At 39.2% G+C, this 17,731-nt stretch overlaps 2 protein-coding genes across 13 annotated transcripts in view; both read left to right on the forward strand.

Moving 5' to 3' along the window:
- The window catches only part of RBMS2 (RNA binding motif single stranded interacting protein 2), a 91,913-nt gene that overhangs the window by 32,244 nt on the left and 41,938 nt on the right, over nucleotides 1–17,731 (forward strand). For 3 of the 12 annotated variants that reach the window (XM_038549710.1, XM_038549707.1, XM_038549711.1), the window contains one exon: nucleotides 8,092–8,114. The exons of the other annotated variants lie outside the window; for them this stretch is intronic. The gene's annotated coding sequence lies outside the window, so the exon portion shown is untranslated. The remainder of the gene's footprint in view (nucleotides 1–8,091; nucleotides 8,115–17,731) is intronic. 12 annotated transcript variants of the gene reach the window in all.
- On the forward strand, nucleotides 2,103–3,498 carry LOC106559351 (60S ribosomal protein L7-like). The gene has a single exon (XM_038549714.1). The coding sequence runs from the start codon at nucleotides 2,850–2,852 to the stop codon at nucleotides 3,264–3,266; it is 417 nt and encodes a 138-aa protein (XP_038405642.1). The 5' UTR covers nucleotides 2,103–2,849; the 3' UTR covers nucleotides 3,267–3,498.

Here is a 17,731-nt window from a genome sequence, read left to right on the forward strand (position 1 = left end):
GAGAGGCAGAGACATAGGCAGAGAGAGAAGCAGGCTTCCCACAGGGAGCCTGATGCAGAACTCAATCCTAGAACCCCATGATCACTCCTAGGACCCCATGATCATAACCTGAGCCAAAAGGCAGACACTCAACCACTGAGCCACCCAGTTGCGTCATGAAGGAGAATTTTTATATCACAATTTACTGTAGTCATCACTTCTAGCTTGTGGAGTAGAAATAATTGCCAGTGAGCTCAGAAGAGCTATTTGTACACCAGTGTTGTAACTTCTTTGAAAGTGTATTAATTTTATTTACTTGACTTTAAACAGTAGAATTGTTTTATTTTGAAGCATATTTGTATACTTCACTTGTCAGGGAAGTTGTTACCTGAGGAGTCCGTGACATCATTTTTTTACTGTTTTTGCTGTGGTGAATATAGGAATATAATAAACGAATGTATAATTCCTTTTTTTTTCCGAATGTATAATTCCTAATAAAGGCAGATTCTTTCTCAGGATTTAGTGTTGAATATCCATTCTTTTCTTGGCATTAAAATAGAGAAAAGGGGAACGTAGATTTCAAAGACTGTTCCTGCAAAATAATGTAGCACATGTTTTAAAAACATCTATTTTAATGGCCTTCAATTACTCTTTGGTTCATTAAAAAAAAAAAAGTAAAAGGACCAGAGTTCTAGGGTCTCAACACTTTCTTCAGTGTTTGAAAGTGCCTCTGTAGAGAGATTTGAGTATAGGTGAGACTGAAAGAGGAAATGTTTGGAACTAAAGGAATCTCAGACTTGTAAAGGGTCTAACCACTCCTTCCCTGACATCATCTTCCTGGCATGTGTTATTATAATTTAACTCCTCAGAGCATCAACAAGTATTTCCTGTGGAAAAAAAAAAGAAAGGAGATTTTGTTTAACTTGGGATAATTTGCCTTGCCTAACCTATTTTGCATAAATTTCTGTTTCCTCTGGATCTTAATGTATTGAAGATCAGTGTGGGGCGGGGGAGGAAGAGAGTAGAACTGACTGTTGGGCAGTGTCAGATCTTCACTTTTTGAGAAGCAGGAGTTACCTGAAAGTTTAAGTATTTACTTAGGAGAGAAGAAAGTGGGAAGCAATGCTATAATTGCTTATACTTAAACAGGGAAGGATGATTTTTTGCATGCTTGCTATATTTTTCAACTAGTTTTCATCAAGTCAAACTTATTAGAACTGAGGACTAAGAACTCTTAGTTCTTGACTGGGGCAGCTATTCTGTTATCCGTAATAAAGTTGACTTAGATGGTTAAAGTTTAGTGGTGATATCTTTCCTTTGATCCCTCCTTTCCCTTTTGAGCCCTACTATACTAATTTATGTACTCATTACTGATTATTTTTTTTATGTTAATAGTATCTTTACTTTAATAGTAGTATCCCACATGACTCCTTGCCTCCTAGTTCTCTTCCCCTTACCCCTGGCCCCTAAATAACTTTAAAGGATTTTTTAAAAAGATTTTTAATTTATTTATGAGCAAGACCGTGCAAGGTAGTGAACACAGAGCAGGGGGAGGAGCAGAGGGAGAGGGACAAGCAGACTCTGCTTACATGAGGCTGGATCTTACTACCTTGAGCTTATGACCTGAGCCGAAAACAAGTCAGTCGCTTAATTGACTGCACCCCCTGCCAGTAACTTTATATTTGCTGCTAGAGCAGTCTTCCAACATCCCAGCAGTCTAGTGCTGAGCATTTCTTATATGAAAACCTTTAATGAAAAAAAAAAAAAAAACCTTTAATGGCTATATATTACCTGCTAAACAAAGCCCATGTCCTAGCCCAATACTCACTATTTATCCAGCCTTTCCTTTTTTTTATTAAAAACATTTTTTAAGATTTTATTTATTTATTCATGAGAGACAGAAAGAGAAAGAGAGAGAGAGAGAGAGAGAGAGAGGCAGAGACACAGGCAGAGGGAGAAGCAGACTCCATGCAGGGAGTCTGTTGCGGGACTTGATCCCGGGTCTCCAGGATCAGGTCCTGGGCTGAATGTGGCGCTAAACCGCTGAGCCACCTGGGCTGCCCCCTCCAAAAAAAAATTCTTTTAAGTAGGCTCCATGCCCAGCATGGCACTTAATGTAGGGCTTGAACTCACACCCTGAGATCAAGACCTGAGCTGAAACTGAGAATAGGACATTTAACCGACTGAGCCACCCAGGTGCCCCTATCCAACTTTCCTTATCTCCCCCCCTTCCCCCTCTTGATTCCATTCCTTTATTCCGCTCTACCCAGATGTTTTACCTGTAATTTTCTGGATATACCCTTGAATTATTGCATTTCTAATTCCATAAGAAAATATGCTATAATAAAAATAGAAACAGGAAACAGAAAAGAAACAGGATGACATAAAATATAGATTAGAATAAGAGGTTGGATGGAATTATAATACAGATGTGCACACCATAGAGTTTTACCCTGAAGGTGAAGACTGAAGAGTACTCATTGATTTTTGTCACTGCAGAGGTGGTTGGTAATTTTGACAAGCAATTTCAGAGTGGGGAACAGAAGTGAGGTTGTAGTGAACAGTGTATGATTGTAAAAAGGTATGGAAGTATAGATGGTGTATATAGACTAATCTTTTAAGAACTTTAAGGCAGAGTCCTCTTTTCTGGCTAGAGCCACGGTGGGTGCAAAAAAGAAGAAATAGAAGATCTTTGCTGTGCCAGAAACCCTTAAGAAAAAGCTATAAGGAATTCCATAGAGTTGAAGATCAAGCATCTGAGAAAAAAGTTTGCCCCAACGATGCTTTGAAAGGCAAGGAGGAAGCTTATTTATGAAAAAGATAGGCATTACCACAAGGAATACAGGCAGATATACAGAACTGAGATTTGAATGGCGAGGATGGCAAGGAAAGCTGGCAACTTCTATGTGTCTGCAGAACCCAAATTGGCATTTGTCATCAGCATCAGAGGTATCAGTGGTGTGAGCCCAAAGATTCGAAAGGTGTTGCAGCTTCTTTGCCTTCGCCAGATCTTCAATGGCACCTTTGTTAAGCTTAACAAGGCTTCAGTTAACATGCTAAGGATTGTGGAACCATATATAGCATGGGAGTACCCAAACCTGAAGTCAGTGAATGAATTGATCTACAAGCGTTGTTATGGCAAGATCAACAAGAAGCGAATTGCCCTGACAGATAACACACTGATTGCCCCATCTCTTGGTAAATATGGCATCATCTGCATGAAGGATCTGATTCACGAGATCTGTACTGTTGGAAAATGTTTCAAAGAAGCAAACAATTTTTTATGACCCTGCAAATTATCTTCTGCATACAGGGGAATGAAGAAAAAAGCACCCATTTTGTAGAAGGTGGAGATGCTAGCAACAGGGTAGACCAGATCAATAGGCTTATTAGAAGGATGAACTAAGGTATCTACCATGATTATTTTTCTAATCTGGTCAGTTAATAAATGACTACTTTCATTTTTTTTTTAAGATGTTATGTATTTATTCATGGAGAGACAGAAAGAGAGAGAGAGAGAGAGAGGCAGAGACACAGGCAGAGGGAGAAGCAGGCTCCATGCAGGGAGCTCGATGCGGGACTCAATCCAGGGACTCCAGGATCATGCCCTGGGCCAAAGGCAGGCGCCAAACTGCTGAGCCACCCAAGGATCCCCTAAATGACTACTTTTATTTTTTAATTTTTTATTTTTTAAAATATTTTATTTATTTATTCGTGAGAAACACAGAGATGTGAGAGAAAGAGGCAGAGACACAGGCAGAGGGAGAAGTAGGCTCCATGCAGGGAGCCCCATGTGGGACTTGATCCCGGGACTCCAGGATCACGCCCTGGGCCAAAGGCAGGCGCCAAACTGCTGAGCCACCCAAGGATCCCCTAAATGACTACTTTTATTTTTTAATTTTTTATTTTTTAAAATATTTTATTTATTTATTCGTGAGAAACACAGAGATGTGAGAGAAAGAGGCAGAGACACAGGCAGAGGGAGAAGCAGGCTCCATGCAGGGAGCCCCATGTGGGACTTGATCCCGGGACTCCAGGATCACGCCCTGGGCTGAAGGCAGGGGCTAAACTGCTGAGCCACCCAGGGATCCCCAATGACTACTTTTAAATGGAAAAAAAAAAAAAAAACTTTAACATGGGGAGCAGAACCCAATTAAAAATGGGCAGAAGATATGATTAAATATTTCTTCAAAGAAGATCTACAAATAGCCATGAAAAAGGTGCTCAGCGTCATTAGCCATCAAGGAAATGCAAATCAAAACTACAATGAGATACCACTTCACACCCCCTAGGATGGCTGTAATCAAAAAGACAGGTAATAATAACCTGGAGTAATTGGACTCTTCATACACTGTGGGAATGTAAAATGGTGCAACTGCTTTGGAAGTTTGGCAGTTCTTTAAAAGATTAAACGCAGACAGGGCGTCTGAATGGCTCAGTCCATTAGGCTTCTGACTTCGGTTTAGATCATGGTCTTGGAGTCCTGGGATCCAGCATGGTGGTGGGCTTCTGGCTCAGTGGGGAGTCTTCTTGTCCCTCTGCTGCCGCCCCCTCACCCCGCTCTCTCTCTGTCTAATATAAATAAATAAAAAATCTTTAAAAAAAGGGTTAAACACTGTCCTAGGTATATACCCAAGAGGAATTAAAACATGTCCATACAAAAACTTGTGCACCGGTGTTTATCGCACCATTATTCATAATAACCAAAAAGTGGAAACCACCCAGATATCCACCAACTGATGAATGGATAAATAAAATATTGTATGTACCCATACAGCGGAAGTTTTGGAATTTTATTCATCAGTAAGAAAGAGTACTGATACATTTTTTAAAAATTTTTACTTATTTATGATAGTCACACAGAGAGAGAGAGAGAGAGAGAGGCAGAGACACAGGCAGAGGGAGAAGCAGGCTCCATGCACCGGGAGCCCGACGTGGGATTCGATCCCGGGTCTCCAGGATCGGGCCCTGGGCCAAAGGCAGGCACCAAACCGCTGCGCCACCCAGGGATCCCAGTACTGATGCATTGTACAAGATGGATGAACCTTGAAAAATGTTATGCTAGGTCAAAGATGCCATTAATGAAGCCCACGTATTTTATGCTTCCATTTATATGAAATGTCCAGAATAGGCCAATCTATGGAGACAGAAAGTAGATTAATGGTTGTCTACATCTAGAGGGGATGGGGATGGTTGGGGAAAATGAGGAGTGACTGGGTAATGGGTAATGGGTATTGGGTTTTTTTTGGGGGGGGGATAGTGAAAATGTTCTAAAATTAATTGTGATGGCTGTGAAACTGTGATCTAAGTACCATTGAATGTATACTTCAGGTGGGTTGATTACATGGTATGTAAGTTACATATCAATAAAGTTGTTATTTTAAAAAGATAGGGAACAGAGAAATGAGATAAAAGCAGAAAGAAGATAGGGGTAATATTGAGAGAACTTTTTTATTTTTATTTTTTTATGATTTTCTTTATATATTCATGAGAAACACACACACACAGAGGCAGAGACATAGGCAGAGAGGGAGGTAGGCTTCATGGAAGGGAGCTCGATGTGGGTCTCATCCTGAGACTTTAGGATCATGCCCTGGGCCAAAGGCAGATGCTCAACTGCTGAGCCACCCAGGCGTCCCCAGAGAATTTTTTTAAAGATGGGAGCTATGGGAGCCAAATGTAAAGAGAATTACCTGTGTTACTTTATACTTATTTTCCAAATATATATGTTCCTATTCTTCTTGTTCTCTTCGATCCTTTCATTTTTTTTGTGCCTCAAGTATTCAGCCTCTCTGATCCTTTGTTGTTTTTGCTGTCCCTTCCTTTTGGAATAGCCTTTCTGTTGGTTTGTTCCCTCCACCCACATTCATAAACAGCTCCACCATGCTAGGCCCTGGGGGTAAGGCATGGTTGTGGCTGTCTGTAGCTCACAGAACTGTCTTTCAAAACCCCATCTATCCCTCAACTTCAGCTGAAATGTTACCTTTTCGGGATCCCTGGGTGGCGCAGCGGTTTGGCACCTGCCTTTGGCCCAGAGCGTGATCCTGGAGACCCGGGATCGAATCCCACGTCGGGCTCCCGGTGCATGGAGCCTGCTTCTCCCTCTGCCTGTGTCTCTGCCTCTCTCTCTCTGTGTGACTATCATGAATAAATAAATAAAATCTTAAAAAAAAAAAAATGAAATGTTACCTTCTCTATAAAGCTTCTCCTAATTCCTTTACCTCCCAGCCCTCAAGAAGACTTTTTTTTCCCCCCAAAGTCTCTATAATATTCTGTATTTCATATAGGATAATTTATATAATTTTGCATTGCTTTGGAATAATTTAGGTGATGGTCTTATCTTCACTGGAGTATATATTCTGTAAAAGGTAGCATCATTCAGTTTTTATCCTCCAGAATACCTGATAACAGTTTCCTAAGCCTATCTAGTAGATACTAAAAAATATATATATCCTAATAAATGTAATTAAACTACTGTTAGGCATTAAATTAAGGTTAAATGAAGGAAGGCAGCATTGTATTCTATAGAAATAGTGAAATACGGAGTTAGATCTGAATTTAATTGTGGCTTTTGTTAATTATTAGCTGTGTGCCTAGTTGCAAATTTCTTAGGGTCTCTCTGTCCTTGAGTTCTTCATCTTAAAGTACAGATACATTTTATTGGGTTATTTTGAGAATTGGTAATATTTGATAATATTTGTAATCATATATCAGTATGTATAACTGGGCTATTTTCTTTCTTTTCTTTCTTTTCTTTCTTTTTTTTCTTTCTTTCTTTTTTTTTCTAATGGGGCTTGAACTCATGACCCCAAAATCAAGAGTCACATGTTCTACAGACTGAGCCGGGCAGGGGCCCAAACTATTATTTCTTTTATCAAAAAAAGCCGTTTTTCTTCATGCCACTTTTTCTTCCAGCTGCTGCCCCATTTCTCTTCTTCCCTTTACCGTAAAATATCTTGAAAGGGTTATCCAAGAGTTGCATGTACTTGCGCTCTCTCATTTATTTCCTTGCATTATTTTTCTTTTCTTTTTTCTTTTTTCTTTTCTTTTCTTTTCTTTCTTTTCTTTTTTTTTTTTAAGATTTTTAAAATTTATTCGTTAGAGACACACAGAGAGAGAGGCAGAGACACAGGCAGAGGGAGAAGTAGGCTCCATGCAGGGACTAGATCCCAGGTCTCCAGGATCACACCCGGGCTGAAGGTGGGGCTAAACCGCTGAGCCACCCAGGGATCCCCTATTTTTCTTTTCTCAACTTTAGTATATTACTTGATAATACAGAAGATTACGTGAAATTGATTATGTGCAATTATAAAGCATAATATTAAGAGAATACCTGTAAGCCCGCCTTCCAACTTAAGAACTAGAATAATTTCTTATAAATTACATTGTTCGGGGATCCCTGGGTGGCGCAGCGGTTTAGCGCCTGCCTTTGGCCCAGGGCGCGATCCTGGAGGCCCGGGATCGAATCCCACGTCGGGCTTCCGGTGCATGGAGCCTGCTTCTCCCTCTGCCTGTGTCTCTGCCTGTGTCTCTGCCTCTCTCTCTCTCTCTCTGCGTGTGACTATCATAAATAAATAAAAATTTTAAAAAAATAAATTACATTGTTCTATGTATGTAGTTATTTAATTGTATACATTATCTCACTTAATCCTTATAACAATTTCATCATTATTATCTGCATTTTACAGGTGAGAAAAAATGAGGTACAGAGAGTTTTAATAATCACTTGCTGGTGAATGGCCCAGTTAGGATTTGAACTCAGTCTGGCTTAGTCTATGTTCTCAATTACTACCATATTGCCTTGTTGCAATACATAGTCTTCTGGCCTTTTTTCCCCTCCATTCTATATGACGTTTTCATTATCCATGTTCTCTTAATTTAATTAAAAAAATTTTTTTGTGATTCATGTTCTATACAGCAGTGAATTATTCATTTTTCAATGCTGTATGGTATTTCATTTTGTGAATATACCATAATTTATCCATTCTCCTGCCAGTGAGTTTTTGGATTATTTCTAGGTTTGTTTGTGCTATTACTAACATTGTTGCACTGAACATTCTCATATTTGTATTGTAGTACATTGGTAAGAATTTCTCTTGTGTTTGTACCTAGGAGTTGAATTGCTGAGTCACAAGGTATGTGAATATTCACTCTAAAGAGGTAATGCTAAATTGCTTTCCAAGTGTACCAAGTTTGTTCTTATCCATGCTGTATAAAATTTACTATAGATTCACATCCTCTCTACTTATTCATTCTCTTGTAAACCCAAGATCATTAGGCTTTTACTACCGCCGCTTCACCAAAACTGCTCTTAGAAGGGTCTGCAGTGACTTTCATGTTGTTGAATGGTCAGTTTGTATCCTCATCTTACTTGATTGATCTATTGTCAAAACACTTGACATAATTGATCACACTATTCCTTGAAACACTTTCTTCATTTGTTTTACGGAACGCTACTTTCTCCTCTTCCTCTAGTACCTGAGGCCTCTCTTCTTCTTCTTTTCTTTTTAATATTTTATTTATTCATGAGAGACAGAGAGAGAGAGAGAGAGGCAGAGACACAGGCAGAGGGAGAAGCAGGCTCCATGCAGGGAGCCCGATGTGGGACTCTATCTTGGGTCTCCAGGATCACACCCCACGCTGCAGGCGGCGCCAAACCGCTGCGCCACCGGGGCTGCCCGAGCATGCAACTCTTGATTTCAGGATTGTGAGTTCAGTCCCCACATTAGGATATAGAGTTTATTTAATAATAAATTCTTTCTTTGTCTCTCTTTTTTAAAGTAGGCTCCATGCCAAACACAGGGCTTGAATTCATGACTCTGAGATTAAGACCTGAGTTGAGATCAAGAATTGGATGCTTAGGGATGCCTGGATGGCTCAGCGGTTGAGCATCTGCCTTTGGCTCAGGTCATGATCCCGGAGTCCTGGGATCAAGTCCCACATTGGGCTCCCTACATGGAGCCTGCTTCTCCTTCTGCTTGTGTCTCTGCCCCCCGCCCCCGTCTTTCATGAATAAATAAGTAAAAAATCTTAAAAAAAAAAAAAAAAAAAGAATTGGATACTTAACTGAGCCACCCAGGCACCACTTAAATTCTCTCTTTGTCTTTAATTTTAGACATTTTTAATTATACTGTATCTTGGAGAAAAGTGTTTTGGATTAAAATTTTTGGATGTGGGCAGCCCTGGTGGCTCAGCGGTTTAGCGCTGCCTACAGCCCAAGGTGTGATCCTGGAGACCTGGGATCGAGTCCCACGTAGGGCTCCCTGCATGGAACCTGCCTCTCCCTCTGCCTGTGTCTCTGCCTCTCTCTCTCCTCTGTGTATTCTCATGAATAAATAAATAAATAAAATCTTAAAAAAAAAATTTTTTTTGGATGTGCCATTACTTTCATGAATTGGATGTCTAAATCTCTCCAGGTTTAGGTAGTTTTCAGTTATTATTTCTTTGAATAAACTTTCTACCCCTTTTTCTTTTCTATCTGGGATTTTAGGGGTGCATAAATTGTTTCTATTAAGGTGTTCCATAAGTTCCATAAGCTTTCTTCATTCCTCTTCATTCTCTTTTTTCCTTTTTTCTCTTCTGACTGGATAATTTCAAGTGATCACTCTTCAGGCTTGCTGATTCTTATGTTTGGTATAGTCCATAAGGTACTTTGAAGTTGCCAAATTCAACTAGCTTTTTTATTAATTTAGTTTTCATCTTACATAACCTCTTACTAGCATTTGCTAGGGTTGACTATTATCCATTTCTTGAAGCACTCTCTTTCTTTGCCTCTGGTTACCTATCACTTTGGGTATTGCCCTTTTGGCCCTTCTCTTTTGGTCTCTTTGGCAGTTACTCTCTTCAGTTTCTGATTATTTAGAGTTCTTTAGGCCTTCTTATCGTACCTTCTTCCTAAGTATACTTTCTTCTGAGGTGCCTGGATGGCTCAGTTAGTTAAACGTCTGCCTTTGGCTCAGGTCATGATCCTGGGCTTCTGGGATGAAGCCCTGCATTGGGCTCCCTGTTCAGCGAGTAGTCTGCTTCTCCCTCTTCTTCTGTTCCTTCCCTTGCTTGGTTCTCTCTCTCTTTTATTTTTATTTTTATTTTTTTCTCTCTCTCCTTTAAATGAAAAATTAAAATCTTAAAAAAATACATACTTTCATCCTAAATTTTAGTTATTACTATGCCATCAGATTTGCAGATTATAATTGCTAGACCAGATCTCTCCTCTGGGCATCTAACTGCCTAATTGATATTCTTTCCTGGAAATCTCACATGTTATTCAAGTTTTTGTTTTTGTTTGTTTTGTTTTGTCTTATTTTTTGCCCCAGTGTGGTGCTCAAACCCATGACCCTGAGATCAAGAGTCAAATGTTCTGCTGACTGAACCAGCCTGGCACCCCTCAAATTTAACATATTCAAAATGTAATGCTTGCTTTCTAGTCCTCAAATTGCCCTCTCCTGATCTCTACAGTGTTATGATACCACCATCCATCCAGTTACTCAAACTAGACACTATCCTTTCCTAAATCCAATCTATAAACTGTTGTAGTACTCTTGATTCTACATATAAGTTAAATCTCAGATCTTTTCACTTTTTTTCACCTTTACTGCCATCTCTCCAGTTACAGACTGCATTGTTTCTTGTTTGGGTACTATAGTGGCTGCCTAGTTGATCTTTGATTTCAACTCCTGCCTTACTCCAATTTGTTCTTTCCAGAGTATCCACAGTAATATTTTCAAAACATAGATCAGATCTTATAACTTCTTTCTTACAGGAAATTATTCACTGACTGTCTAATGTGTTGAGAATGAAAACCAAGTACATCAGCACAGGTTGGAAGGTTTTGTGAGTCTTTTTTCCTCCTTCATTACACTCCACCTTCACTGGCCTTCTGTTCTTTTTAGATTCATTTGAAAGGCTCCTGGATGGCTCAGTCAGTTAAGCATCTGCCTTCAGCTCAGGTCATGGTCCCCGGGTCCTGGGATTGAGCCCCACCCATGTCAGGCTCCCTGCTCAGCGTGGAGGCTACTTCTCCCTCTCCCGCTGTCTGCTGCTCCCCCTGCTTGTGCACGCTCTCTCTCTTTCTCTCTCTCTGTAAATAAATAAATAAATAAATAAATAAATAAATAAATAAATAAAATCTTTAGATTCATTTGAAAGTCCCACCTTATATCTTTTGCACACATTCCCTTTTTCTGAAATGATCTTCTCTTTCATTCTCTGAATGGTTAGTTTCTTCTCATCCTTGAAGTTTCACTTAAATACCACCTTTTTAATCAGAGTAGCTAAAGTAGGTCACAACTTTCTGATCTTTTCCTTTCTAGCTCATTTATCACAGTGGGTAATTACATGATTACTTTATGATTATTTGATTAATGTCTCTATCTCCACTAAATGTTAAATTTTATTAGGACCAAGACTATCTCTGGTGTAGCTCAGCATTTTGTCCTTGGTACCTGTCCTTGCCTGGTACTCTAAAGCGGGCATTCAGTATTTGTTGAAAAAAATGGATGTGAAGTCTTTTTATATCTCAGGCACTATTATAAGAGCTTTACATGTATTTATTTTCATCTCCATAACAATTCTATTGCATAGGTGCTGTTACTGTCCCCATTTTACAAGTAAGGTTAGGCAGCTTATCCAGAGTCACAACTAGTACATGGTAACCCTAGAATTAAACCTAAGTCTTCGTGATTTTTGAACCTGTATTTGTGTATTTTTAAATTTTTTTGAGCCTGTATTTCAGCTACTTTCTGGTAGTTAATGGGATCTATAGTCAAGAAAGATAGTTTTGAAAAAATATTTAATAAACATTTATTCATCGCCTACTTAATTCCTAAATGAATAGTGAATAATTGACTGCCTTTATAAAAATTGAATCTGATTTTTCCTCATTTGTAAAATAAAGGAAAGAAAATTATTCTTTTTGTTGCTAACTCAAGTTGAATTAGTATTAAGTCATTATTTTACAATTATGGGACTTGCTAACTGGGAGGGCCAGGCATGCTAATGTTTTACCTGTCCCCCCTCGTTTAACTACCAGAGATTAATACTTGCCTTGCCCTTAAAGATTGTTGAGGTTTCGGTTTGAAGCATTCCTCTTCTTCCACTCCACGTGAGAAATAAGAAGAAAGTTTGAGAGAAATAAAAACAATACCTTTATTATTAATAAAACTAATATTCAAGAGCATAGGTTATATCTGTGGACCAGTGGATTTCTAATACTACCCCAGCTTTAGACAGATTTATCCATCTAGATACAGCAGCATTTTTTTTTTTTAATGAACAAACAAACAAATGGAAAGCTGTGGACTTCCGCATCTTGTGGCTTACTCCTTTGAAACTTAACCAGTGTGGAGGGGCACCTGGGTGGCTCAGTTGATTAAGCGACTAACTCTTGGTTTCCACTCAGCTCATGATCTCAGGGTCTTGAGATCAAGCCTCACATTGGGTTCCTTGCTGAGTGTGGAACCTGCTTGAGATTCTGTCTCCCCTCTCTCTCTCCCTCTGCCTCTCCCCACTTGTGTGCTCTCTCTCTCTAAAACAAACAAACAAACAAACAAAAACTTAAATATTGTGGAATAGAAAAGCTGAATTTGTATAGGCATCCCTCATCCTATTGTGCTTCACTTTATCATGCTCTATAGGTATTGTTTTTTTTTTTTTACAGATTTAAGATTTGTGGCATCCCTATGTTAAGCAAGTTGGAACCCTTTTCTAATAGCATTTGCTCACTTCGTGTCATAGTTTGGTAATCATTGCAATAGTTCAGATTTTTTAATTGTTCTATTTATGTTAATCTGTGACCACTGATCTTTGTGTTACTATTTTAATTGTTTTGGGGTGCCATGAACTCCTATAAGATGGTAAATTTAATCGATACATGTTCTGTGTGATCTGACTGCTTCATTGGCTCTTCCCCCATGTCTTCTTCCTCTCCTCAGGCTTTCATATTCCTTGAGACACAATATTAAAGTTAGGCAGATTAATAATCTGCAATGGCCTCTAAATGTTCAAGTGAAAGGAACGGTTCCATGTCTTTTACTTTATATCAAAAGTTAAAAATGATTAAGCTTACTGGGGAAGACCTATCAAAGCTGAGATAGGGGCAGTGGAGGTGCCTGGGTGGCTCAGTCACTTAAGTGGCAGATTCTTGATTTCAGCTCAGGTCATGGTCCCAGTGTCCTGAGATTGAGCCCCCCCTGGTAGAGCTTCCCACTCAGCAGAGTCAGTGCAAGGATTCTCCCTTTCCACCTGTCCCACTCTCCCTGCTTGTTCTATTTCTTTCTCTCCAAAATAAATAAATAAATATACCCCCCCACCCCCCTAAACTAAGGCCAAAAGCTAGGCCTCTTGCACCAGTTAACCAAGTTGTGACTGCAAAGGAAAAGTTTTTTTATTTTTTATTCTTATTTTTTATTTATTTTATTTATTTTAAATTTTTATTATTATTTTTAAAGATTTTATTTATTTATTCATGAAAGACACAGAGTAGAGAGAAACGCAGAGACCTAGGCAGAGGAAGAAGCAGGCTCTATGCAGGGAGCCTGATGTGGGACTCGTTCCTGTGTCTCCAGGATCAGGCCCTGGGCTGAAGGCAGGCGCTAAACCACTGAGCCACCCAGGGATTCCCTTTATTTTTTTTTAAAGAGAGTGCCAGAGCATGAGTGAGCTTGTGGAGAGGGACAGAGAGGGAGAGAGAAAATCTTAAGCAGGCACGATACCCAGCGTGGATTCTGATGCAGAGCCTAGGGCTCCATCTCACAACCCTGAGATCATGACCTGATCCGAAATCAAGAGTTGGATGCTTAACTGACTAAGCCCCTAGGGACCTCAGCCAAGGAAAAGTTTTTGAAGGAAATTAAAAGTGCTACTCAAGTAAAACAAATGATAAGTGAAACAGACTTATTACCGATATGGAGAAAGTTTTAGTGGTGTGGGTAGAAGATCAAACCAGCCACAACATTCCCTTAGTCCAAAATGTAATAGAGAGCAAGGGCCTAATTATCTTCAATTCTATGAAGGCTAATATGTGAGAAAACTGCAGAAGAAAAGTTTGAGGATAGGAGAGGTTAGTTCATGAGGTTTAAGGTAGAAGCCATCTCCGTAACACAAAAGTACGGAGGAGGAAGTGATGACATAGAAACTGCATCAAGTTATCCAGAAGATCTAAGATAATTAATGAAGGTGGCTACACTAAACAACAGATTTTTCAGTGTAGATGAAACAGCCTTCTACTGGAAGAAACCACTATTCAGCACTTTGATAGCTAGAGAGAAGTTAATGCCATGCTTCAAGGGACAGACTTTTTTTATTTTATTTTTTTAAGATTTCATTTATTCATGAGAGACACAGAGAGAGAGAGGCAGAGACACAGACAGAGGGAGAAGCAGGTTCCCTGCAAGGAGCCCAATGCAGGACTTGATCTCAGGACCCTGGGACCACGCCCTGAGCTGAAGACAGATGCTCAACCACTGAGCCACTCAGTGTCCCAGACTTGACTCTTTTGTTGAGGTTAATGCAGTTGATGACTTAAAGTTGAAGCGAATGTTCATTGACCATTCTGAAAATCCTAGGGGCCTTAAGAATTATGCTGAATCTGCTCTGCCTATGCTCTGTAAATAGAATAACGATGTCCTGAATGACAGCACATCTCTTTATAACATGTTGTACTGAATATTTTAGACCCAGTGTTGAGACTTACTGCTTCAAAAAAAAATTCCTTTCAAAATATTACTGCTCATTGACAATTACCTGGCCACCCAAGAGCTCTGATGGAGATGTCCAGTGAAATTAATGTTGTTTTCATGCCTACTAACACAACATCCATTCTGCAGCCCATGGATCAAGGAGTAATTTTGACTTTCAAGTCTTAGTATTTGAGAAATATGTTTTGTAAGGCTATGGCTTCTATAGATAGTGATTCCTCTGATGGATCTGAGCCAAGTAAATAGAAAATCTTCTGGAATGGATTCACTATGCTGTTGCCGTTAAGAATATTCATGATTCATGGGAAGAGGCTAAAATATCAATGTGAACAGGAGTTTGGAAGAAGATTCCAACCCTCATGGATGACTCTGAGGGGTTCAAGACTTCAGTGGAGGATGTTACTGCACATGTGGTAGAAATAGCAAGAGAACTGGAATTAGAAGTGAAGTCTGAAGATGTGACTGGATTGCTGCAATATCATGATAAATTTGAGTGCATGAGGAATTGCTTCATATGGATGAGCTAAGAAAGTTGTTTTTGTGTTTGTTTGTCAGTAAACTCTACCCACAACGTGGGGCTTAAACTCATGACCCCAAAATCAAGAGTTGCATGCTCTACTGACTGAGAACCCTCTTAGAATGTGGTTTCTTGAGATGGAGTCCATTCTTAGTGAAGATGCTGTGAAGACTTGAAATGACAATGAATGATTTAGAATATTACATAAACTTAGTTGATAAAGCAAGCAGCAGGATTTGAGAAGATTGACTCCAGTTGTGAAAGAAGTTCTGTGTGTAAAATGCTATCAAGCTACAGATGTGCTACAGATAAATTTTTTGTGAGAGGAAGAGTCAACTGATGTGGCAAACTTCACTGTTGTTTTATTTTAAGAAATTGCCACAGCCGCCTCACCCTTCAGCAACTACTACCCTGATCATCAGCAGCCGTAAACATTGAGGCAAGATCCTACACTACCAAAAAGATTGCAACTCATTGGAAGCCCTGATGATGCTTAGCATTTTTTTAAGATTTATTTATTTATTTATTCATGATAGACAGAGAAAGAGAGAGGCAGAGACAGGAGGAGGGCTCCATGCAGGGAGCCTGACGCAGGACTTGATCCCGGAACTCCAGGATCGTACCCTGGGCCAAAGGCAGGTGCTAAACCGCTGAGCCACCCAGGGATCCCCGATGCTTAGCATTTTTTAGCCATAAAGTATTTTTTTAAGTTTGTTTCAAGTAATATCTGTACCCAATGTGGGGCTTAAACTCACAACTCAGATAAAAAAAAACATGCTTTTTCAAGTGAGCCCCCCACGAGCCCCAGCAATAAAATATTTTTAAATTAAGGTAATTACAGTTTTTTTTAAAGACATAATGCTAATTGTGTACTTAATAGACTATGGCATAGTGTAAACATAGCTTTCATGTGTATTGGGAAACCAAAAAATTTGACTTACCTTTTTTTTTTTTTTTTTTAAAGATTTTATTTATTTATGAGAGAAAGAGAGAGGCAGAGACACAGGGAGAACCAGGCTCCACACAGGGAGCCCGATGTGGGACTTGATCCCAGGTCTCCAGGATCACACCTTGGGCTAAAGGCAGCACTAAACTGCTGAGCCACCCGGGCTGCCCTGACTTGCTTTATTGTGACATTTGATTTAGAATGATGATCCGAACTGAACCCACAAAATCTCCTAAGTATGTCTGTACTCCCTTCATCTGAATCCTGAAGATTGGAAAAGGATCTGTGTGCCCCTTCCTTCCCTACTTCCTTCCATGCTGTTGCTTCTAAAGTCTCTCATTATAGGAGGGTGATATGCTAATATCTGTCCCTCTACACTGAAAAAAACACACAGAGTGAGGAACAGTGTTTTTCTCTACAAAGGTGACAAGATTCTCTTGATTTGGTTCCATTTTCACAGATCAGACAGTGCTTAATCTAGTAGATTTTTTGATGATTGAGGTAAGATGATAAGCTAAATCTCTGCCTCTTTTGGTGTCATTTTTAGACTGTTGATTTAAAAACATTTTAGAAATTGATTTTTCTTTTTTAAAAATAATTGGGGTTAATTGTTGACCTTACTTACAGTTTGTGAAAGCAATTGCGTTTCCTGTGTTTAAAGAAACAGCAATGGAAAAAAAGGCTGTGGGTGTGGGAGCCAGATGATCCTGAGTTAAGAATAAGATTTTACTATTTATTAATTATGTGAACTTGGAAAAGTAGCAAACTCCTCTGAATATCAGTTTCCACATCAACAAAAACCAAAATGGAAATGATACTTGCTTATTATCTTCTTTGTAAGGATTATATTAGATAACAAAATCCTCTAGGGCTTGGAATATGGTAGATGACCAGCAAATGTTGTCTTCTCTTTGCTTGACAAAAAGATAATAAAATAATAGGTCAGTTTCAACTTTCTTGTATTCACTTTTCTAGTTTTTGTTTTTTTTTTTTTTTTCTTGAGATTAGCTTCAGTAGTCACTTTTGAGAGCCTAGGCCAGGGGCACTTTTACATTGTTACCACGAGTTTTTGTTTTGATTTTTTAAATGTAAATGTTCTGTTTTTGGATTATATTTTATACTTGTTGAGGGCCAGGTTTTCTTGTTTTGCATTTCTTCATAGCATCTCTATATGTTAGAGATACAATAATTGTTCAGCTATATGTATTTATTATTTATTTTTTAGAGAGGGGGAGGGGCCGAGAGAGAGGGATGGAGAGAGAGAATTTTAATCAGGCTCCATGCCCAGCACAGAACCTGATGCAGGGATCAGACTCCATCTCACAACCCTGAGATCATCACCTGAGCTGAAATCAGGAGTTGGGACACCTAGCCGTCTGAGCTACCCAGGCACCCCAGTTGTTCAGTTATAGGTTGTTTTTATTCTCCAAATAGTGAGCACTTAGTGTTTCTTGAATGGGATAATGTTTATACTGCTACATATCAATGAACACAATTTCTTTAACAAAAAAATTGGGGGAAAAAAAGGAATGAATGAATAGGAGGATGTCAGACATAGCAATCAGTCATAATATGTGGACCTTACTGATATCCTTT

The sequence above is a fragment of the Canis lupus genome, chromosome 10 (genome assembly GCF_011100685.1).
Source record: "Canis lupus familiaris isolate Mischka breed German Shepherd chromosome 10, alternate assembly UU_Cfam_GSD_1.0, whole genome shotgun sequence".
NCBI classification, from domain to species: domain Eukaryota; kingdom Metazoa; phylum Chordata; class Mammalia; order Carnivora; family Canidae; genus Canis; species Canis lupus.

Coding starts and splice junctions, on each gene's coding strand:
- LOC106559351 (XM_038549714.1), top strand. CDS start 2,850: ATGGCGAGGATGGCAAGGAAAGCTGGCAACTTCTATGTGTCTGCAGAA.